Here is a 23,153-nt window from a genome sequence, read left to right on the forward strand (position 1 = left end):
CTACACAAACAGAGAGATCAACAACTCAAACACAATGTACTGAAACGACACCCCCCATTTCAGAAGTCACACAAACTGCTGGTGAACAGCAACCTGCAGACCAACCAATAGATAACACTGAGAGTGACAGTAAATCTGATGATAATGTCACAGACAGTGGTAGGACAGATGGAATACAAACCACTTGTGAGACCCATACTTCCGAAGGCACTGAAAATCAACAGGGAAATAACAATCAAAATGACAATGTAATTTTAAATCAAGATGTTGGTGAAAATGGAAATGGTAGTAACAGTACAACAGAACAAGGACCATCTGCTGATGGAGGTAAAACGGGTGATTCTGTAATTGTTATAGGGGGTAGTGTCATGTCAAGGACATTATTTAATGAGGCACAGGTTCAATTCACAACTCTTATTGAATCAGTTGCTAAACTATTTCCTGTGTCTGGCAACGTAGGTGGTGGGCCTATGGTCCATCAGCAATGTGCTCAGAGCATATCAAGTGTATTCACAACTTGCGGGGTTTCACAAAGTGTTTCTCTAGATGCATTGGTGTCACATATGGAATCCCAGAATAATAATGAATCTGATATCCATGTTCCTGGTTTTGAAGCTTTGGTTCAGGAAGATGCATTTTCTATTACAAATACAGGTAATGTTGAAGGCAACACAACAAGGACCAGTGATTTAGAGGAAATCTGTGATGAATTTCTCAATGATGGTAGGCGTGAAATTGGTGTCGACACAGAATGTGTGGATTCACAAAACACAGTCACTGGGGATGTCATTACATTAGATTTAGAGAACATTGAGATAGATGACTTTAGTGCTGCACCCATTGTACAATTTGCTCCTGTTAATCCAAATACTCAAAATGTGGAGACAACATCTGACAGACAAGAGACAAATGATAATAATCAGAATGTAGGTGGGGTTGCATCAGGATCCCTGAGAGAGTCTGATGAAGTAGATCGTGGTGGTGAAGGGGTAAGGGAAACAGCATTTGACAAACTAAAAGACTTGTTGTCATTTGCAAAAGCCCATGGAAGGACTAAAGCTATTTACTTGATAAAGCTTTCACGTGAATTGTCATATTCATGCTGGTACCTTCTGTCGACTATGGATATATGTAACAGCCTGGTTGCTGATGATGACCAATCAGATGGCTCTATTGTTGTGGTAGTCCTAAGGTGCGCACAGAATCCTCCTGTCTTTAAAAAGAAAATAACATCACAGCTACCCATCCCAGAGGATAACATTTATCCAGTGAATGTTCTTAAGATGCAGGCATTATTAAAGAATATAAGTATGTATTATGATGTTAGGGCAAGCAGCTTCCTCCCTGGGCAGAATGTGCTTAAAGATGGGGTTGAATTCTCCTTTAGGCTTTTATGTGAATGTTTGTCCAGCTTTGCTCATCTTTCACTGGAGGAGTCAGTAGGGCTTTATGACAGCTTCAGTAAAAAGCCATCTGAGTGCGATGAGTGTGTAGAATGTGATAAGCATTGTGATATGCACATTCTGCACTTTGAAAACTCAAAGCTATTTCAAATGAAATTCAAGCGAAGCTTAGTATTGGAAGCAAGGGAATACCTTTCAAAGCACTTTAGGAGTACCCAACAAAAAGAGTGTAGATCAACTGTGTTTGGAAGCTTGGTATGTGAGGAGTTAACAGATTTATCAAGTAACGACTACTCTGATAGATGGTGCAAAGCTGCAATCGGAATTCATGCTTTATTGGGTGGGAACAGTTCTGAAGTCTGGAGAGCGATTAGTCAAAGTGTTGTCAAGAACTTACCTGGAACTGGTGCAATAGTTCTAATTGGCAATGGTGGTAATACAGCAGCCAAGGGTTTGCAAAAGCTATTTAAGGTGAAACTTAATGATTTATCTCAGGAAACCGAGTCTTTCAACTTTGGAGCAACTAAAATGTGCAACATCAGTATCAATGCATGTAGGAAGTCATTCATACAGATGGTGGAACAGGCATCTATAGTAGAGAGGAAAGAAGGGATTGAAATTGAAGAGGGATCTTTTCTTATTCCCAAGCAAATTCTTGTAACAGAAAATAAGAATAAAATCCCAAACTGTGCTCATCGTGTTGTAAGTCACTTTATCAATACAAAGTGTAGTGACAGCATAACTGATTTTATAAATCAGTTACTAGGGACAAATGCTTACTTGCTGGAGTCAGTGAAGACCCTGGTCTTGCATATGGTATTGTTTAACCAGGAGTCTATATTACCGCTTGTCTTTGAGCCACAGCATATGGTGCTGGAACAGTTGGTATGGGAAATATTGTCAAAGTACAAAGAGGCCCCAGAATATAAAGAGATGATGAATAGGTATGAAGCTATTGTAGCCGAGGAAGAAAAGAAGGAAAGAGATGTGTATACATCTTCCGATGTAACACGTGATTCGAAGGCCCAAACAATGTCAGACGGTGAGCGTGTAGTGTGCAATAGAGCAGCATTCAGACCAATGTATGATTCTACCAGAGAGTCCGTTGCCCCTGTGTGCAATGAGAGAAAATGGATATTTGACGGAACAGGAAAAGACCATAAACTTAACCCAATACAGAAAAGTACTTTAAGAGTCAAAGGGGCAAATGCACTGAGAGCAGAAACACCACCTAATCAGTGATGTTATAAAGATAGCTGTATATAGATGTCCTGTCTAACTTGTGGAATTTATTTTGTATGTATAAAATGTTTTTAGAAATATTGTATGGAACCTTGTCTATATATATATTGTTCATGTGTATTCTGTTTTGTTAAAAATGTGGAAATTGTACATAAATATTCACATCAAAAGATATTCACTCTGAAATATTATTTAAATATTATACTTGATCATATTGCATGCTCTTTAATCTTAATGTAGAATTGCTCATATTATGTGCGGTTTAATCTTTTACTGTAACTCACAAATTTATGTACCTTAAATAAAATGTTAAAAGTATTATTTACACTAGTTGAGTATTTTTTTATTTTAATATTTCTTCCACCCCCCAGGAGCCCCCCCAGGGGCCAAGGGTAGGCCAGCCAGCAGGAAGGGGGGTCTTTTAAAAAAACGGGTGGTCCGACAGAGAGAGGTAGAGGGAGCCCTCTCTGCGCTTTACAATGCTTCCCTATACTTTACCAGACAGAGCGAGGTAGAGGGAGCCCTCTGTAAACCAGTGAGGCAATCAAAAAAGTAAACAAATACTTACATTGACTGGGCTTTAAATCGAGGCAGGATTTGCAAAAGACTACAACGCCCTGTACTATATATGTAGTTTGACATCCGTTTAGGTCATATCCTCTTCACTCGGTTAACCATCAGCACGAAACGACCCGCTACATATAGCGTCTGGAGGAGTGCTATATGTAGCTGTCCCCGAAAGCTACATATCGCATGCTACGTGTAGCACCTGTATTTTTTACATAACTACTTTATTGTTTTGGTCTTTAATAATGTATGAACTACGGCATTTACCTGGCCGAAAAGGGTCAGATGCTGACAAGAATCAGGTAGAAAATACTGGACAAGATGGTAATGACAATAGCGAGACAAATTCTAATAATATGCCGTCTACAAGTGCAACAAGCGGGAATGAAAGTCCATCTCCATCAACAAGCTTACAAACTACAATCGGACATAAGAGAAAGGTAATGCTGTATATTTAAATTAATGCGTGTTTATATAATGCATACCTGTGGTCCGTTTGCCGAGTCACTGATTTTAGTTTGAATATTTGCAATCTTTCAGCAAATTCTCCTCTTTTTCCTTGTTTTCCTCTCGTTCCTCCTTTAACTGTTTATTTTAATGAAATATCATTCTCCATTAATATCAATCCATTCTCCCATGACAATAGCATATACATGTACAATAATTAATAAAAACGAGAATATTACTTTTTTACACGGTGCACAGCATCTTCCTGTACTCTTCTATAACCCTGAGGCATGCAAATAAAGATACAATATACAACAACAATGCACTGTATACACTAACTAAAACCATTAAAGCATTAATATCAAAGTGGTAACATTTTGTTGTAGTTTCTCCCAATGGTGCTGTTGCATTCGTTGTGTTTGCCATTGTCACCTAACCTGTAAACCAGTGAGGCAATCAAAAACTCCCTGTACTATATATGTAGTTTGACATCCGTTTAGGTCATATCCTTTTTCACTCGGTTAACCATCAGCACGAAACGACCCGCTACATATAGCGTCTGGAGGAGTGCTATATGTAGCTGTCCCCGAAAGCTACATATCGCATGCTACGTGTAGCATCTGTATTTTTTACATAACTACTTTATTGTTTTGGTCTTTAATATGTATGAACTACGGCGTTTACCTGGCCGAAAAGGGTCAGATGCTGACAAGAATCAGGTAGAAAATACTGGACAAGATGGTAATGACAATAGCGAGACAAATTCTAATAATATGCCGTCTACAAGTGCAACAAGCGGGAATGAAAGTCCATCTCCATCAACAAGCTTACAAACTACAATCGGACATAAGAGAAAGGTAATGCTGTATATTTAAATTAATGCGTGTTTATATAATGCATACCTGTGGTCCGTTTGCCGAGTCACTGATTTTAGTTTGAAGATTTGCAATCTTTTTCAGCAAATTCTCCTCTTTTTCCTTGTTTTCCTCTCGTTCCTCCTTTAACTGTATACACGTACAATAATTAATAAAAACGAGAATATTACTTTTTTACACGGTGCACAGCATCTTCCTGTACTCTTCTATAACCCTGAGGCGTGCAAATAATAAAGATACAATATACAACAACAATGCACTGTATACACTAACTAAAACCATTAAAGCATTAATATCAAAGTGGTAACATTTTGTTGTAGTTTCTCCCAATGGTGCTGTTGCATTCGTTGTGTTTGCCATTGTCACCTAACCTGTAAACCAGTGAGGCAATCAAAAAAATAAACAAATACTTACATTGACTGGGCTTTAAATCGAGGCAGGATTTGCAAAAGACTACAACTCCCTGTACTATATATGTAGTTTGACATCCGTTTAGGTCATATCCTTTTTCACTCGGTTAACCATCAGCACGAAACGACCCGCTACATATAGCGTCTGGAGGAGTGCTATATGTAGCTGTCCCCGAAAGCTACATATCGCATGCTACGTGTAGCACGTGTCCTGTTAACTGCTACATATAGCGTTCTTATTGTAGTGATTATATAAATATATTATTGTATTTTTTCATATATATTATTTATAATTATTTCCTTGTGTTTATTTTATATATTTTAGTTCATGTGTATTCTGTAAATTAAATATTATACTTGATCATATTGCATGCTCTTTATTCTTAATGTAGAATTGCTGAATTGCTCATATTATGTGCGGTTTAATCTTTTACTGTAACTCACAAATTTATGTAAAAAAATGTTAAAGTATTATTTACACTAGTTGAGTATTTTTTTATTTTAATATTTCTTCCACCCCCCAGGAGCCCCCCCCCAGGGGCCAAGGGTAGGCCAGCCTGCAGGAAGGGGGGGGGCATTTATAAAAAACGCCCCCTCGTGGTCAGACAGCAACCCACGCTTTACAATGCTTTTCTATGCTTTAGGATACGAGACCTCTGTGGAGCTATGCTATGCTTCCCCGTGTCTCCCTCCGTTCTAAAAAAAATAATACAATAAAAAAAACCTTATGCAGGCAAAGAGGTCTGTTCTCCCCCCCCCCTCCTCAGATATTCTGGGAACTTAGCTCACAAACAGCATTCCGGGCGTTGCGCCAAGGTCTGGGAGCGAGCGGTGCCAACAATCCTGAACGCGGGGAAGCGTAGCGTGGCTCCACAGAGGTCTCGCATCCTAAAGCATTGTAAAGCGTGGGTTGCTGTCCGACCACGAGGGGGCGCCACGTACAGTTCCTCCAGTCTAGCTGCGAGACCCAAGGTCAGTATTGCGTGTTTGTGCGTGCGCACAGAGCGGAGAGGTCTGGTAGGGCGTAGGGCTAACCTCGTGTCGCTGCAAACGGTTGCATGAACCGTGCCAGGAGGACACACACGGAGAGGTCTGGTAAAGCGCGGGGAAGCGTCGTAAAGCAGGGAGAAGGCTCCCTACCTCTCTCTGCTGGGAGCGGTGCCAACAATCCTGAGAGCAGGGAGACACGGGGAAGCGTAGCGTAGCTCCACAGAGGTCTAGCATCCTAAAGCATTGTAAAGCGTGGGTTGCTGTCCGACCACGAGGGGGCGCCACCCCCCAGGGGCCAAGGGTAGGCCAGCCTGCAGGAAGGGGGGGGGCATTTATAAAAAACGCCCCCTCGTGGTCAGACAGCAACCCACGCTTTACAATGCTTTTCTATGCTTTAGGATACGAGACCTCTGTGGAGCTATGCTATGCTTCCCCGTGTCTCCCTCCGTTCTAAAAAAAATAATACAATAAAAAAAACCTTATGCAGGCAAAGAGGTCTGTTCTCCCCCCCCCTCCTCAGATATTCTGGGAACTTAGCTCACAAACAGCATTCCGGGCGTTGCGCCAAGGTCTGGGAGCGAGCGGTGCCAACAATCCTGAACGCGGGGAAGCGTAGCGTGGCTCCACAGAGGTCTCGCATCCTAAAGCATTGTAAAGCGTGGGTTGCTGTCCGACCACGAGGGGGCGCCACGTACAGTTCCTCCAGTCTAGCTGCGAGACCCAAGGTCAGTATTGCGTGTTTGTGCGTGCGCACAGAGCGGAGAGGTCTGGTAGGGCGTAGGGCTAACCTCGTGTCGCTGCAAACGGTTGCATGAACCGTGCCAGGAGGACACACACGGAGAGGTCTGGTAAAGCGCGGGGAAGCGTCGTAAAGCAGGGAGAAGGCTCCCTACCTCTCTCTGCTGGGAGCGGTGCCAACAATCCTGAGAGCAGGGAGACACGGGGAAGCGTAGCGTAGCTCCACAGAGGTCTCGCATCCTAAAGCATTGTAAAGCGTGGGTTGCTGTCCGACCACGAGGGGGCGCCACGTACAGTTCCTCCAGTCTAGCTGCGAGACCCAAGGTCAGTACGCCGGACCGCGCGCTGCGCCCCCTCGCGGCCACGTGGCGACCCGGCTTGTCCCTGGACCCCGATCGAACCGCGCCGGTTTTTTTTTTCGGCCGGGGAAAAAGGGGGGTTTGGGCATAATCCATCACATTTACCCAGTAGTTCACAACAGGGGGGTCGCGAAGCAATCCAAAGGGGACGCGAGAAACGTCCAAAAAAAAAAGTTTTTGATTTAAAATGTATACGTGAAAATGTATAATTATATATATATATATATATATATATATATATATATTAGCTCAAACAGCCAGCTGCTAATAATAGTATATATAATTATTTTAGCAACTGCTGTCTCCCTGTTTAGGCATAACCAACATGACGATTCAGTCTTTGGTATGCAGTCCACACAGGCAGCATGCATATAGACCTCATTAAATGCAATTATTATATATTCTATCCATCTGTTTAAATGAGGGAACACAATCACATGCACAAGTGTGAAAATAATGTAGATTCTCCACATGTTTAAATCTGCATATTGTTTATAACACAGGTCTGTAGCAACTTATGAACACAGCTAATGGTTCTGAAATGCATATATTTAAAGCAAGCATATACATCAGTAGCCTATTCAATACTTTCTTGCTTCACATTGTACTGTAGGCAATACCGCTATCCGTGTATATATTGGAAGACGAAAGAACAAGAACAGGTACATAAACTGACACATGCATCACATGCGTTAAAAGCACTAGAAATACAAACGTACCACCTTCTGACAACATTAGAAACAGCCATCATAAACATGCACGAAGTACTTGCAATACAAAGTATATCGTTTTTTGACAGTGTGCCATTTTCTGACCTTACACGGGTCACGCTTTGGTACACGTACCACATTCTGACGGTGTACCACTTTCTGGCCCTATACCGGTTGGTACTGAACATTCATTTTCACCGTTGACAGTGCATTTAAAAATGGTTAGTTGCAGCTACATTTACATATATATTTTACAGGGCAGTTATTTTAGTCTAAACCCTTACATACTAAATACATGGTTTTGTTTTTTTCTTTATGTAGACTAGTTGGCTTAACCCCTGAAGGAACACAAGGAACTGAGCGCGTGTTGTTCAAACAGTTTCTTCTGAGAGCGACTCAAGTATCACATGAGGAAACTGACCATTTGGATGACCAGATCTAACCTGTCACTACATTTTAAACCATGTTTCGTGCGCCTCATTGCAAAAATAAGAAAGTTAACATTGTTTTTATTTGTAGAACACATATATCCCTTGTACCATATACTGTATTTTTAATCAAGTTATCTTGCCCAGCAGGTGTGAACTCACTGAAGGCTGACGCGTGCAAAAACAAGGAACCGAGAGGCCCCTGGACCGAGAGATTCTGTGAACAAGACACGCTTGGAACACAAATAAGCGGTAACTGGTGGCTCAAAAAAGATCAACTAAGGTATCGGGTTTGATGAATGCAAACGAGTTTGTGCAGAAGTGAAACTTTCCATGCGGCGCACCTGCTTCTGTTCTGGACACAGGCATGCAAAATACACTATAATTTCAAACACAATTAGAAGAGCTTGGTATTAATGTATTCATCTTTTTACCAAAATAAAATACAATATCACACTTTTAAACCGTTTAAACTGTTTTAATATGGCATTGGTTTTTTGTTTATAAAACAATAATAGTAAAAAGATTTTAATGTATTTAGAAATACATGTAATTAACTATTGCAGGTAGTTTTGAGAAAGCTATTCTAAAGTAATGCTTTATATTCACGACCTAGTTTGTGCCGCTGTATAGTTTTTAGTGTCTGTTATATAATTTTGAAATCATTAATTAAGGTAGCATGTCGACTTATTAAACACAATCCTTCATCACTTCCATTTTACTTTTTATATATATATATATATAGGATCACAAACTTAACATTCTTTTTGTTTTTGTGCAATTAATAGACTTCAGAATTGCTCCCTTTTGTGTTTGTAAGCAGATTTAGACCCTGTTAACAGCAAGCTAATTGATATCTGCAATATTATTGCTATTAGTATTAGTTCTAATTGGAAACGTATAGATGATTTGATCCACAGTTTATTGGCGATACAGGTCTGTATATTACAGTCATATTCGATTAATACAAAGCCTAAAATATTATTATTATTTGTTTATTTAGCAGACGCCTTTATCCAAGACGACTTACAGAGACTCGGGTGTGTGGACTGTGATAACACTTCACATTAAGTGTCTCTAATTATTATTATTATTATTATTATTATTATTATTATTATTATTATTATTATTATTATTATTATTATTATTATTATTATTATTATTATTTATTTCTTAGCAGATGCCCTTATCCAGGGCGACTTACAATTGTTACAAGATATCACATTATTTTTACATAGAATTACCCATTTATACAGTTGGGTTTTTACTGGAGCAATCTAGGTAAAGTACCTTGCTCAAGGGTACAGCAGCATTGTCCCCCACCTGGGACTGAACCCAGGATCCTCCGGTCAAGAGTTCAGAGTCCTACTACTTACTGTGTAGTTTCATTGTAGTGACAGTGACAGTGTGCTTACACATAATTATGATATTATTATGCATAGTTACAATGCACTTCATGTGTAAATCTTTTAGCACAATATATGTAAGTACACAATTATATCAGAAAAGGGTTAGGGCTATATTGTGTTTAATTAAGTTAGGGTTAAGTACATTGCAACTATGCATAATAACATTGTAATTAACATAAATAAACCAGTTCCAAAACTGTGGAAGATTGCGAATTCCACTGAAGCCATGAACATTCTACAATTTCCGAGGAATTCCGTTACCTGTAAATTTGGACTGCTTCTCGTCATTATTAATAATTCCATGGAGTTTGCATATTCTCCCGAATTCATTAACACAATGTATTATTTAACCCTATTTAGATTAACCATCCAAACTTTCAGTTGTTGTCCTGTAGGAATTCATTGCAGGTACTTAGCATGATTAAGAACACTGTTACACAATACCCAACAGTAAAACATATAGTTCTACAGGCAGCAGTGTGGCGTAGCGGTTAGGGCTCTGGACTCTTGACCAGAGGGTTGTGGGTTCAATTCCAGGTGGGGGACAATGTTGCTTGAGCAAGGTACTTTACCTAGATTGCTGCAGTAAAAACCCAACTGTATAAATGGGTAATGTATGTAAAAAATAATATGATATCTGTATAATGTAACAATTGTAAGTCGCCCTAGATAAGGGCGTCTGCTTATTATTTAATCCAGCCCCACAAACCAGGATTATTCATACGTAGAAGGAACAAAACAACAAAAAGTGTTTTTGTACAAGAAATGGAATCTAGTTACAAAAATAAAGTTGCTTTTCTCATTTAAAAAAAATACTTGGTCACTATGGAGTTAATAACTTTATCATGTTTTTTATCAGCTGGCATTATCTGTTTTCTTTTATTCAAATAGTTAAGATGCAGATTGTTAGCACCTAACTTCACATAACTTTTCTTATCAGAAACTGTGGTTGGAGCATAGGCTAAAAATAAACTAGTGCTGAGAATGCAGCTGCAATCTGATTGGCCATTTGAGTTGCTGGTTATAGATCACTGGGTGGAGCCAATTGCCTTGCAGATTGTCGGGCTGAATCAACACATTAACAGAATATATACTTTAAGTAGATTTATTTACCAGACAGCCTTTCTTTAAACATTGCATTATTGTAGAGATGAGCATTGTACATCTTTTCATAGATACACTTTTCTTTAAGAAGTCTTTGTCTCTGCCCATATTGTGAAATGCAATCTGATGCCAGTGAAGCAATGAACACTGATGGCCACTAGAGGCAGGAGCTGCAATGGGGACACACATAACAGTGTGAACATTGATTTAACCAGATGATGGATAGCAGGAGTGGGACAAGTGGCACAAGTTATGGCAACAACAAATGATTCACAGCAAGACTAGGGGTGGGGATTGTATTGCCCATTTTCCCACATTTAGACCCCTTGCTTACTAAATACCCTATTATCCCAGAATAGATCATCGTCTCTTTAAATTTTGCCATCCAGTTATTCAAGGATATCAAGATATTTAGTGAGCGAGTAGTCTGAGTGAAGCTATCCGGCAACAAACTCCCCATCCCCAGCTGTGCTACTTTCCTAGAAAAAGGAGAACATTTCGGGAGACCGCTCTACTTGTGAGAGGTCTTGCTCATTAAAATATTGAGCAGATTTTTAAAGAGGGAACAGTTATCTATTCAGGGTATTTAGTAAGCAAGGGGACTGAGTGAGGAAACTTGGGCAATACAATCACCACCTCTAGTCTTGCTGTAAATCATTTGTCTTTCCATCATTTGTGGCGGTACTGTGCATTTTCAGTAAAGTAATATTTTAGGGGTATTGGATCAAACGTTTCACTCTATAGTTGTGTTTGGTTTGGTGGACTGGGGTACGGTTTAATGCTTATTTTTATATTTCGATTAGATGTTATGTTATTTTTTTTAAACTTGAATCTTCAAGTGTGTTTATATAACAGCAGCTTTGAATGTAGGATCTGCAACTCTTGAAAAACTGTTCAAAAGGTGTGTATTTTATCAACAAATTCACAATGTAATTACTAGCTTGTTGGCTTAGATATTTGTTTTAAAACCAAGCAAACATGGTGGCACTGAGAATGTGTTGCTTTGATTCCACATGTATCCCGCTACAACAAAGGCTACTGAACAGTGTGAACAATTCTAGCAATCGACCATTTCATGTTACTTAGTTATGCCAGCAGTTCATAATTGAATTATACTTTCCAAAGACTTTGTTTAAATGTGTCATTTTATAATTGCAATACTATATTCCTCCTCCCCCACATCAGACAGCTGTGGCCAAAGGTTTTGCATCACCTTATAGAATGAAGTATTTTTGCTTCCTAAAGTTGAATGAAACCTGCTGAAGAATGTGAAGTTAACATGTTGAATCACATACTGCTTTGTAGTCTTCCATATACTTAACATAAAACTGACAGAAATTCTGACATTTCTAAATCTTTACATGAAATACTATACTACCATTACGGTATCTGGTGTAGGCTTTTGCAATATTATTTAGTAGTTTATTTGATTACATGATGTTAAATCAAATATCTGATTTATGCTCATATAGTTATAATTTTAATTATCTGTATAAATCCTAAAATTCTATGATGCAAAAACTTTTAGCAATAGCTGTATATAATGGAACCTATGACGAATGCTTACAGTATATATAAGCCATTAGGGAATGTATTATTCTAATAGGTTTACTGTATTTTAACCATGTTGAACCTATATCCTCTTCAACTGAGGTTTTCTTAACATGGAAAACAAACTAGAAGGGTGTTTACAGGGCAAGTCCTGTCTATGTGTGCTCGTTGGATTAAGAGGGGGGCCCTTAACCTGGGTGTTCCCCTGTTTGTAAAGTAAGGTATGACCCCTTATAAAAGTTTATCACTGTAATTTTGCAGTTTTCTCATGCTTTTCCAATGGTTATAATATGCATTTACCATAGTTTACCCTGGTTTGCCATGTTATTCTTGACAATGCTTACCTATGCTTTATAATGCTTTCACCACAACACTTTCCATGAAGTGTCTCTAATTCCTGTGTAGTTACATAGTAGTTACTCTATAAGTACGTATGCACTTACACATTATTTTAATGGTATTATGCATAATTACAATGTACTGAACGTGTAAATAATTTTGCACATTATATGTAAGTACACAATTGTATCAGAAAAGGGTTAGGATTAGGGCTCATTAGGGTTTTTTATGTCTCAATGGTAACAGTCTAGGTGATGCAAACTTTTGGCCAGAGCTGTAGAAATGACATAACTTCAGTCCCCTCCCAAGAAGTGCATGTCTCGCCTTCCATTTCGCAGTGCCTTAAATTTCTGGAATTGTTTGATGCTGTTTAAGAAAAAAAGCGAACTGGAAATAAGCACATCTGCCTTAGCTTTTAATTTAATCAACCCTAAATAACATGGCATGGCAGACAGCTACCATTGGTCATGGTAAACTCCCTTACAAAGCATTTAAACAAAAGCTGCGAAAGCTATAGAAACTGAAATAGAAAGTGCATGTCCACAACAATGTATATTTCATTTTCTAATTGGTGGCTGATCAATAAAGCAATTGATTTCTCTTACCATTCAGCTAAAGAACAAGCTCTGTAGCTGAAGTAAGTACATGTTAGTGTAATGCTTTGCTTATCTGAATTTTTAATAAAGACTTTAAGTAAACAACCAACACAGCTGTGGGAGTGTCATTTCTTGGTGTCCTTATGTCTGGTTTCAAAGCAAACAAAAAAGAATTGGATTGAGTAGAAAAAGGTTCAGCATATGGATACTGTTTCCAGTCCTACTGAAAGTGACTTAATAATACTAACATGCACCAGAGAGCTGCAACTACAACAACACTGACATCCCCTGCCACAAGTCTCTACAGAACAGCAGGAGCGCTGTGACATTACTGAGAGGCCTCATGAAGAACCTGCTAGCATCCTATGTGAGTCTCTTTCTCCCTCTTACTTGGTACATGGCTATTCTGTTGGGTGTAAATGCTTGTTTGTAATATGGGGGACGTCCTGGGTTTTGACATCAGGTGGCCCCTCATGAACTAATTCAGTGTTGTCAAGTTTGGAGAGTGCGACCTGTCCAACGACCTTGGAATGTTTTGGCTAACCAAGGGCGGAAAAGAGATATGCTGCAACGATGAAGTATGTATGAAGAGACAGACTAAGCGAATGTGCAGTGCACTGTAAAAGACCATAAATAGTGTCTAGCTCAGTTTCAACAGATAAGCAGTCTTTTAAACACAAAACAGTAAACAGAGCAAAGATCAGAATCACAAAACTCCAATATAACAACACTTTACATTCAGTGTATTGAGGAGCCGCACCTCGAATCCTTGCTGCAAGCTCTCATCTTCTAACAGTCGTTACATCTTGCTTTCCAGCTGTCCTTTAATGTTCAAGGCATGAATGAAAATATCTGCACCAGGCTCGCGGACAGGTTCCTCCCCCATGGAGTGGTTGAGAGCGAAAGGCTGATCCAAATCCAGAAGGTCCTGGCCTTCATCCATGCCAGCCTGAGGGAGATCACCAGAGAGCAGCTGGAGTTCAACCCAAACTGCAAAACATTCCACAGTGAACTGGAGGCCGTGGCCAGTCAAATAGCAAGCCTGGCTTCCAACGTGGCTTGCATGATGTGTGAGCGCCGCAACACGCCAGTCACAGTGGAAGTGCCACAGCTCAACCGTCCCTCAGGGGTATTCCGTCAGAAGCAGTGGAGCTGTTCGGTGCTCAGCAAGTCTGCGTTGTTTTTCAGACCGGACCTCATCTCCGAAGGACCTTAGAAAGCACCGCGTTTGAACTGGGGTCTGTGATCGTACAGATTTGAAACTCTGTGGGATGCAAAACACACACACACACACACACACACACAAAATATGCCAAAAGCAGTGCATGTGGTTTTATGATTAGTACATGGAGCAGGGAGCTCAAAAGAAAAGGCATGTGTAATAGGGTACGTAAGCCGCAGAACGAAGTCTCTCTCAATAAAAATCTTATTTTCCAAGAGTCGATGGGTTTGCATGTTAATACAGTGTGTCTATGAAGTTACCTGGCCTCCTCACGGGGGTCACTATGGTGGAGATGCTGTGTTCTGACATTATTTAATGCTACCCCAAGGATGAACCTTCTCACGACCACCAGAAGAGTGGTTAGTGCAGTAAAGACCTGCGTCTCCCAGCCTCAGATGTAGCACGCTGCAGTAGAATGTTGTCTAATTGTGGTGCCAGCTCTTGCAAGGTTTCATTACCCACAGCAGCAACAAAATGTAATCAAGTGGCTCTACAGTCAACGCATTGTAATAAAACAAATCTCTGCGTTTCCTGGGTGACCTAAAACTGAAGTCCCCCATCCTTACATTCAGTACAGTGATTTACATCAGCACATTCAAGGACCATCTGCATTTCAAAACACATCTGAAACATTGCTGTAAGTGTGGCAAGCTGAACTGGCATTCGGCACCATCTTGTTATTTTAAATGGATTCTTGCTACGCTTATCGCTTGACATTGAGAAACAGCTATCTTTCAGCTCGCCTTCAGATCAGCACATTTGACTCACTGGTTTACACACTCCTATACTTGGCCAGAATCATACACTATATAAATATTTATTAAATAAACTTATGTTACTTAAAAAGGTAAAGGCCTAAATGATGTCTGGAGACAGGTTATTGTCCGAGCTGGGGTATAAACTCGGGGGAACTATCGGGGAAGGCAGTTACTCGAAAGTCAAGCTGGCCAAGTCCAAGAAATACCAGAAAAACTTAGCAATAAAAATCATAGACCGGAGAAAAGCTCCTCCGGATTTCGTTACTAAATTCTTGCCCCGGGAGCTCGCTATTTTAAAGGGGCTCAAGCACCCGCACGTTGTGCAGGTCTACGAATTCATCGAGGTCTGCAACGGGAAGCTGTATATCGTCATGGAGGTGGCGGAGACTGACCTACTACAGAGGGTGCAACAGCTAAACCACATCCCAGGCCCGCAAGCTAAAGAAATGTTCATTCAGATTGTGAGCGCGGTGAGCTACTTGCATGAGAACAACATAGTCCACCGGGACCTCAAGTGTGAAAACGTGCTTCTGACTGAGGGCAACCAGGTCAAAATCACAGACTTCGGCTTTGGGAGGAAAGCGCACGGCTACCCGGAGGTCAGCAGCACCTATTGCGGCTCCGCTGTCTACACGCCCCCCGAAGTTCTCCTCGGGGTCCCTTACGACCCCAAAAAGTATGACGTTTGGAGCCTCGGGGTCATTCTGTACGTCATGACGACCGGCTACATGCCCTTCGACGAATCCAACGTCAGCAAGCTGCCGCGCTTCCAGAAGCGGGGCGTGGTCTATCCCGAAGACGTGGTGGTGGAGGATAAATGCAAAGTACTTATTGGTCTTCTGCTGCAGTTCACCCCTTCGATCCGGCCGGCCATCAACCAGGTCGCCGATAACGAGTGGCTGACAACTACGTAGGCGATAGGAACATATGATTAAAGTGGGCCGGTATCCGGCTGTACTGTACAAACGTTCAACTTTTTAAAAAATGTTATTTTGTAAGACTTTGATTTATTTTTATTGTTAACATGAAATGATGTAGGGGGTTGAATTCGAAACCTTGTCATGTTCCAGTTTATCTTATCGTTCTCAAATAAATTGGATAAGTTTGACCAGTCCAGGACACTCATCTGGGAATATATGTTATCTGTGAAAGTTAAAATTCTAAATTCTACAATGGCCTCGCAGTTGTTCCTTATGAACAAATGTCCAGACATCTTATCTATTTTCTGGCACTGTCCCCAGAATATTTTGTTACCCTTTTTTATTTCCAGAAAAAATGATTCTCCTTGTGTTTTGACGTGTCGGAATCCTTGTCTTCTGTGTCTTCATCATCTTTGACACCCACTGAATGGACCCCATACCTCATTAACACTATCAATTAATTTTAGCCAGATTTTGACAGGTTTATTAATATTATAGATTATAGAATCATCTTCTTTTGTACTCCAGAAATGACAGGCTTTGCTGTAGGCCGTTCTCTGTGGATGCCAGCAAGACCAGGTCATCTGCGTGGAACAGGAACTTAACTTCAGTGTCATGTAATGTGAAGCCAGGGTCTCAGACCGTTCCAACATTGTTGCTAATTCACTGATGTAAATATTGAACAGTCTTGGACTCAGACTGCAACCCAGGCTCATCCCTCGCCCCTGTGTGACGAAATCTGTCCTTTTGATGCCAATTGTTTGCGCAGATGTGTTGTCTGTGTACATTAATTTTTAATATCAAGGCTTTTTTAAAAGGTGAAAATGTTACCTTTACTTTTGTTTATGAATTTTTTTTTTTCTCAAAGTAATTTGTCACCATTCTACGGAAATCCCCCAACTGAGGTCTATTGAGAGAACTCATCCACCCACGCATCTGTTTTATGTGTCATAGACTCAGTGTTTTCACCCTCCCACTCTGAGTTTTGAGATTAAACATGGCTTGCCTGAATTTGACTGACTCTGAAATGTGCTGGAAAGCCCTCAGGCTTGCATATATGTTGCTTTAAAATTTTTCTTTCCAATAATTGTATATATAATTTCAAACAAAATAATGGAATTCTTTTGTTGCGAAATAGATACCGTCAGGAAAGTCGGTCCAGACCCAAATTTATTGTATAATGAACGAACTTTGGTAAATTTATTAAGTATCGAAGAACAATTTCAACCTGAATGTAATTATTTTAAAAACGTCCAAAAGGACATTGAGCCTTTTATGAGGAGGATGGTTGCAACTTGGATGCTGGACGTCTGCGAGGAACAGAAATGTGAAGAAGAAGTTTTTTCCTTGTCTATGAACTACCTGGACAGATTTTTAGCCCTGGTCCCCATTATAAAATCTAATCTGCAGTTACTGGGGACAGTTTGTATGTTCCTGGCATCGAAATTAAAAGAGACATATCCTTTAACTTCAGCAAAACTCTGCATCTATACTGACAATTCCATCAAACGTCAAGACTTGTTGGAATGGGAACTACTGGTTTTAGAAAAATTGAAATGGAATCTTGCAGCGGTGACTCCACATGATTTCATTGAACACATTGTGAAACAACTGCCCTTACCCAGCAATAAACTGCCATTGATTCGCAAACATACCAAGACGTTTATTGCCCTTTGCGCCACAGACTTTAATTTCGCCTTATACTCCCCTTCGATCATAGCAACTGGAAGCGTTGGGGCTGCTATTTCCGGACTTCACTTGGAAGATGGAAAACAGACATTTTGCGTGGACAATTTGACTAATATATTGGCCAAGATCATCAACACAGAAATGGATTGTCTGAAGGCTTGCCAGGACCAGATTGAGACACTATTGGTGAACAGGATGAAACAGGTCTGTCAATAATTTTATACTATCAGCAATATTTCAATATGTTTTACCATACCTCTTTGAGAAAATTCATCCACCCACATATCTGTCTATATAAAGACTCACTGTTTTCACTCTTGTCATTCTGAATTTTGACTGGAACAAAGAAAAACAATGGCTTGTCTGAATTTGACCGACTCTGAATGTCTCGTCCTCTTATATAACAGGACCGGATTGGATGCGCATTTGCGATTACCAAATTGGCTGACGATTTGTTTCGCCGTTAGTCTCTGTCTTTTGCTCATATCAAGCTCATTTTTGGGTTTGGTTATTTGGATCGAAAGGAAAAGACTGTCCTTCTTTTTACATGACCTATTTGTATGTTTTTGTTGGACAGATTTTGTTTTCCTTTGGTTTGTTGGTCAAACTGAGTTCTTCAATATCGCTGACGGGATTGATGGTCCTTCGACAGACTGTTGGATTTGGATTTTTGTTTCTGTATTCCGCGATCAATACGGTCTGTTGGGAAAGACTTTGTATGATTTTTCAAGGACCCGTGACAAACAGTTCCAGAATACCAAGATGTTTCTATATTCTGATATTTTTTGTGACAGTCTCTTATGTTTTCGCACTTCCGGCTTTGTTCGGATGGAACAGTTTAAATATTGGAGACTATTACAGTGGCTTTCATGCTTTACTGGACAAAAGATACATTGCCTTTATGTGCGCCTTATGCATTTCTTATTTTCTCAGTATAGTAATCTGTTACGTATATATATTGTTACGAGTGAAGCGTCGAAAGAATTGCGCCAGAAAGGACAGTAGAAAAACATTTTCCATTCTTTTGTTTTGTGGATTTTCAGAATTATGGCTTCTTTTCTCTTATGTCTTTATAAGTGAACAGTACAATAATATTATTTTTATATGTAATATGATAGTCAATGAGATATGTATTTTGTGTATGGAACCGAATATACGTGTCATTCTTCTGAAGGTTTTTAACACGTTGAAATACAGTCCAAGTCAAACGGACATTTGAATTATAATTATCCAACAAACAGACTATTTTCCATTCTTTTGTTTTGTGCATTTTCAGAATTATGGTTTCTTTTCTCTTATGTCTTTATAAGTGAACAGTACAATAATATTATTTTTATATGTAATATGATAGTCAATGAGATATGTATTTTGTGCATGGAACCGAATCGAATATGCGTGTCATTCTTCTGAAGGTTTTTAACACCTTGAAATACAGTCCAAGTCAAACGGACATATATTATCCAACACAGACTACTGTGTAATGTTGTCATACTCTTAATGTATCTGGTTTGTTTGTTGAAAAGTATTAAAAACAAAATGTTTTTTTCTTTAATAATAATTTTAGTAATAACAACACAATGTAATAATACTATTTTTATATGCAATATGATAGTCAGCGAAATATGTATTTTGTATGTAATATGATAGTCAATGAGATATGTATTTTGTGTATGGAACCGAATATACGTGTCATTCTTCTGAAGGTTTTTAACACGTTGAAATACAGTCCAAGTCAAACGGACATATATTATCCAACACAGACTACTGTGTAATGATGTCATCATCTTAATGTATCTGGTTTGTTTGTTGAAAACTATTAAAAACAAAATGTTTTTTCTTTAACAATAATTTTAATAATAACAACACAATGTAATAATACTATTTTTATATGTAATATGATAGTCAGCGAGATATGTATTTTGTATGGAATCGAATATGCGTGTCATTCTTCTGAAGGTTTTTAACACCTTGAAATACAGTCCAAGTCAAACGGACATATATTATCCAACACAGACTACTGTGTAATGTTGTCATACTCTTAATGTATCTGGTTTGTTTGTTGAAAACTATTAAAAACAAAATGTTTTTTTCTTTAACAATAATTTTAGTAATAACAACACAATGTAATAATACTATTTTTATATGTAATATGATAGTCAGCGAGATATGTATTTTGTATGGAACCGAATATACGTGTCATTCTTCTGAAGGTTTTTAACACGTTGAAATACAGTCCAAGTCAAACGGACATTTGAATTATAATTATCCAACAAACAGACTGTTTTCCATTCTTTTGTTTTGTGCATTTTCAGAATTATGGTTTCTTTTCTCTTATGTCTTTATAAGTGAACAGTACAATAATATTATTTTTATATGTAATATGATAGTCAATGAGATATGTATTTTGTGCATGGAACCGAATATGCGTGTCATTCTTCTGAAGGTTTTTAACACCTTGAAATACAGTCCAAGTCAAACGGACATATATTATCCAACACAGACTACTGTGTAATGTTGTCATACGCTGTTTATTTTTCTCTTAATGTATCTGGTTTGTTTGTTGAAAACTATTTTAGTAATAACGGTACAATGTAATAATACTATTTTTATATGTAATATGATAGTCAATGAGATATGTATTTTGTGCATGGAACCGAATATGCGTGTCATTCTTCTGAAGGTTTTTAACACATTGACACATTGAAATACAGTTCAAGTCAAATGGACATTTGAATAATTTGTAATGTTGTAATATGTTTATTTTTCTCTCAATGTATCTGTTTTGTTTGTTTGTTGAAATTATTAAAAACAAAAGATACTTTTTCTTTAACAATTTAATAAACTGAGTCAAAAAATATATGTCCCTTCTGTATATGTCCCTTCTAGACACATATTATGTTACTTTTTCAACGTGATATAAATGTCTTAGAACAAAGTATTTGACAAAGACTGCCTTATGTTGGCGAGAACCGACTTTAAATCAGCATGAACTTTTAACATATAGTGTCGTGTAATGGGAATGGTTTGGTTCGGGAGGGGGATTATATATTGCCTGTCGACCGTGTCCGTCGTCCCCCTTCCTTTTTTTTCTGTCTCAGATATTCTGGGAACTGTGCCAACTCTCAAATAGCATTCTGGGCATTGCGCCAACAATTCTGGACAAAATACTTAATCTCAGAGTTTTACATATATGGCCTCTATAGTTCACTCTGCATATATGTATTGACAGGTTTGTTTTATATCTTCTTTTGTTGACAGATTTTTCTTTTACGGAATATATAATATAGTAAAACCAGCCTGTATATCCTATAGTCAACCAAAAGGTGTCACATGTGTTACACTGTTAATGTAACAAGACAATCCCCCCCCCCCCCCCCCCCCGACTCTCCTAAGGACTGGAGAAAGAATGAATGAATAATATATAACAAAATATCTTTGTTCTGTCACCTCTGGACAGAGTCAATAATTTTGCAAAAAGTTTTTTCTCATTACCTATTTGGTATCCTATATCAATAATTTTTGCCTTTATGAGGTCTATTGAAACTTATATAGGGGACATTGAATGGGGAAATGGGTCTCATATATCTTGTAAAATACTTTCTGACTGTGGTCCTTATACAACTTAAACAAAATTCACATTAGTTCTATGAAAACAAGTCAAAGGCCTCAATGGAATTAGAAAAAGTTTATTTTAACTAGATTTGGTTAAAAAAAAGAAATGTCCACAAATAAATACATTGAAAGTCATTAACATTTATTTTTATTCTTGAGATTTTGCCAGAAAAAAAGAAATGTCCACAGATAAACAGATTCAAGGTCATTCAAATAAAAATATATTTTTAACAACTCCTTTAAATGTTTCTATGTAAAACATAAATATTTTAAATCCATATTGAAGTCTGATAAAGAATAACTCAACTTTATAAAACACAGATAATTAGTAAAATATTATAAAATACAAAAATGTCTAATAAACGATAAATATGTATTAAAAAACAATTATATATCATAAAAGATACAATATATATGAATATTAAAGAAACCTATAAAAATCTTTTATTTAAAAAAAAGAAATATAAATTCCACATATCATCATGACCTTTTTTGTTATCAATTGTTTGTATTAATATTATATAAAAACAATTCAATTACATATTATACATATTATACGACAGATAATGATAAATACCATTATAAAAAAATCCAAAAAATACTGAAACTAATAAGAATTATATAAAATTCAAATCTTAACAATAAAACTAACTTACATTCATTATACAAAACAAGATAAATAGATCAAATATATTATCTTTTTTGTGAAAGTCCATATCGTGAGTCATTAAACCCTTTTCTCAATGTTGGTCTTTTTTCTAGTTGAATTTCAAATGACTAGAAACCAGACATAAATCTAATGACATAATAGACATTCTTTCCCCGAAGGGACTTTCCAGTCTAAAAGTATTTTCCATCCCAAAAATATTTCCCATTGTCTACATAATAGATCATAGACTTGGAAATCGGCATAAAATTCCAGAATTTGTAAGTTCCAATTAAACAAAGAAAAGGGATTTCCATTTTACAGATTACATGTAATGTCACAGTTTAAATTTCCAAATAACAAGGACCCAATTGTTCTGAAAGACGTTTCATACATTTTAACAAATGTTTCGACTTTGTTTCAATGATGAAATCACATGTATGCGAACGACTCAGTCTGTTAGAATTAGACACAATTGAAAAGCATTCTCCACGGTCCAATTGTAAAAACATCAATAAATTGTCCACGTCTGGTAAATGTAATTTAAATTGACAAAGGTCTTTTGTCAAGACTGCATCAATGTCATCAATATTGATTTGAAGACAACATTCTAATTTTGACAAATGTGACAATTTCATCATTTTTTCTTCACAAAAATCAAAGTCTTTCTTCTCAATCAGATTATTTGTCGTAGCCATTCCTAATGGGACATATAATTCATGTCGTTTGGTCTTGAAATAAAAGTCACTTGTATTGTATTTACATATAAATCTTAAAATATCTTTTGAACATGAAAATGTCATGACGAACATTTTTGTTTTTTTTCTTCTTTTGTCCTTTTGTCTGTCTTTCAATGTCTTTTCCATTTGTCCCAAAACATCTTCACTGTCGTCGTCGTATATTATTGTATCACAACAAAATCTGCGATCTTCATCGTTTTCTGTATATTCTGAGACCTGTGTAGATTCATCTGTTTCATCTGTTCTGTCCTCTTCAGTATCGGAGATGATGATGTATTCATTCTCAGTAGTAGAATTTGTTTCTCTTGCTTCAAAATTAATAAATTCCATTTTCTGGTGCCATGTGTTTTACTGTTTGTCCTCTGTGTATATATAATCGATGTGTGTGTTAAGCCACA

General features: G+C 37.9%; 2 protein-coding genes across 2 annotated transcripts; both read left to right on the forward strand.

The window, feature by feature from the left end:
• Positions 1-15,252: 15,252 nt before the first annotated feature.
• LOC117398057 (testis-specific serine/threonine-protein kinase 6-like) lies at positions 15,253-16,062 on the forward strand. The gene has a single exon (XM_034920389.2). It carries the CDS (start codon positions 15,253-15,255, stop codon positions 16,060-16,062), a length of 810 nt encoding a protein of 269 aa, XP_034776280.2.
• A 1,110-nt stretch (positions 16,063-17,172) lies between these two features.
• On the forward strand, positions 17,173-17,979 carry LOC117398003 (G1/S-specific cyclin-D2-like). Its single transcript, XM_059014592.1, has one exon. The coding sequence runs from the start codon at positions 17,182-17,184 to the stop codon at positions 17,971-17,973; it is 792 nt and encodes a 263-aa protein (XP_058870575.1). The 5' UTR covers positions 17,173-17,181; the 3' UTR covers positions 17,974-17,979.
• Positions 17,980-23,153: the final 5,174 nt, after the last annotated feature.

The sequence above is a fragment of the Acipenser ruthenus genome, chromosome 48 (assembly GCF_902713425.1).
Source record: "Acipenser ruthenus chromosome 48, fAciRut3.2 maternal haplotype, whole genome shotgun sequence".
NCBI lineage: Eukaryota > Metazoa > Chordata > Actinopteri > Acipenseriformes > Acipenseridae > Acipenser > Acipenser ruthenus.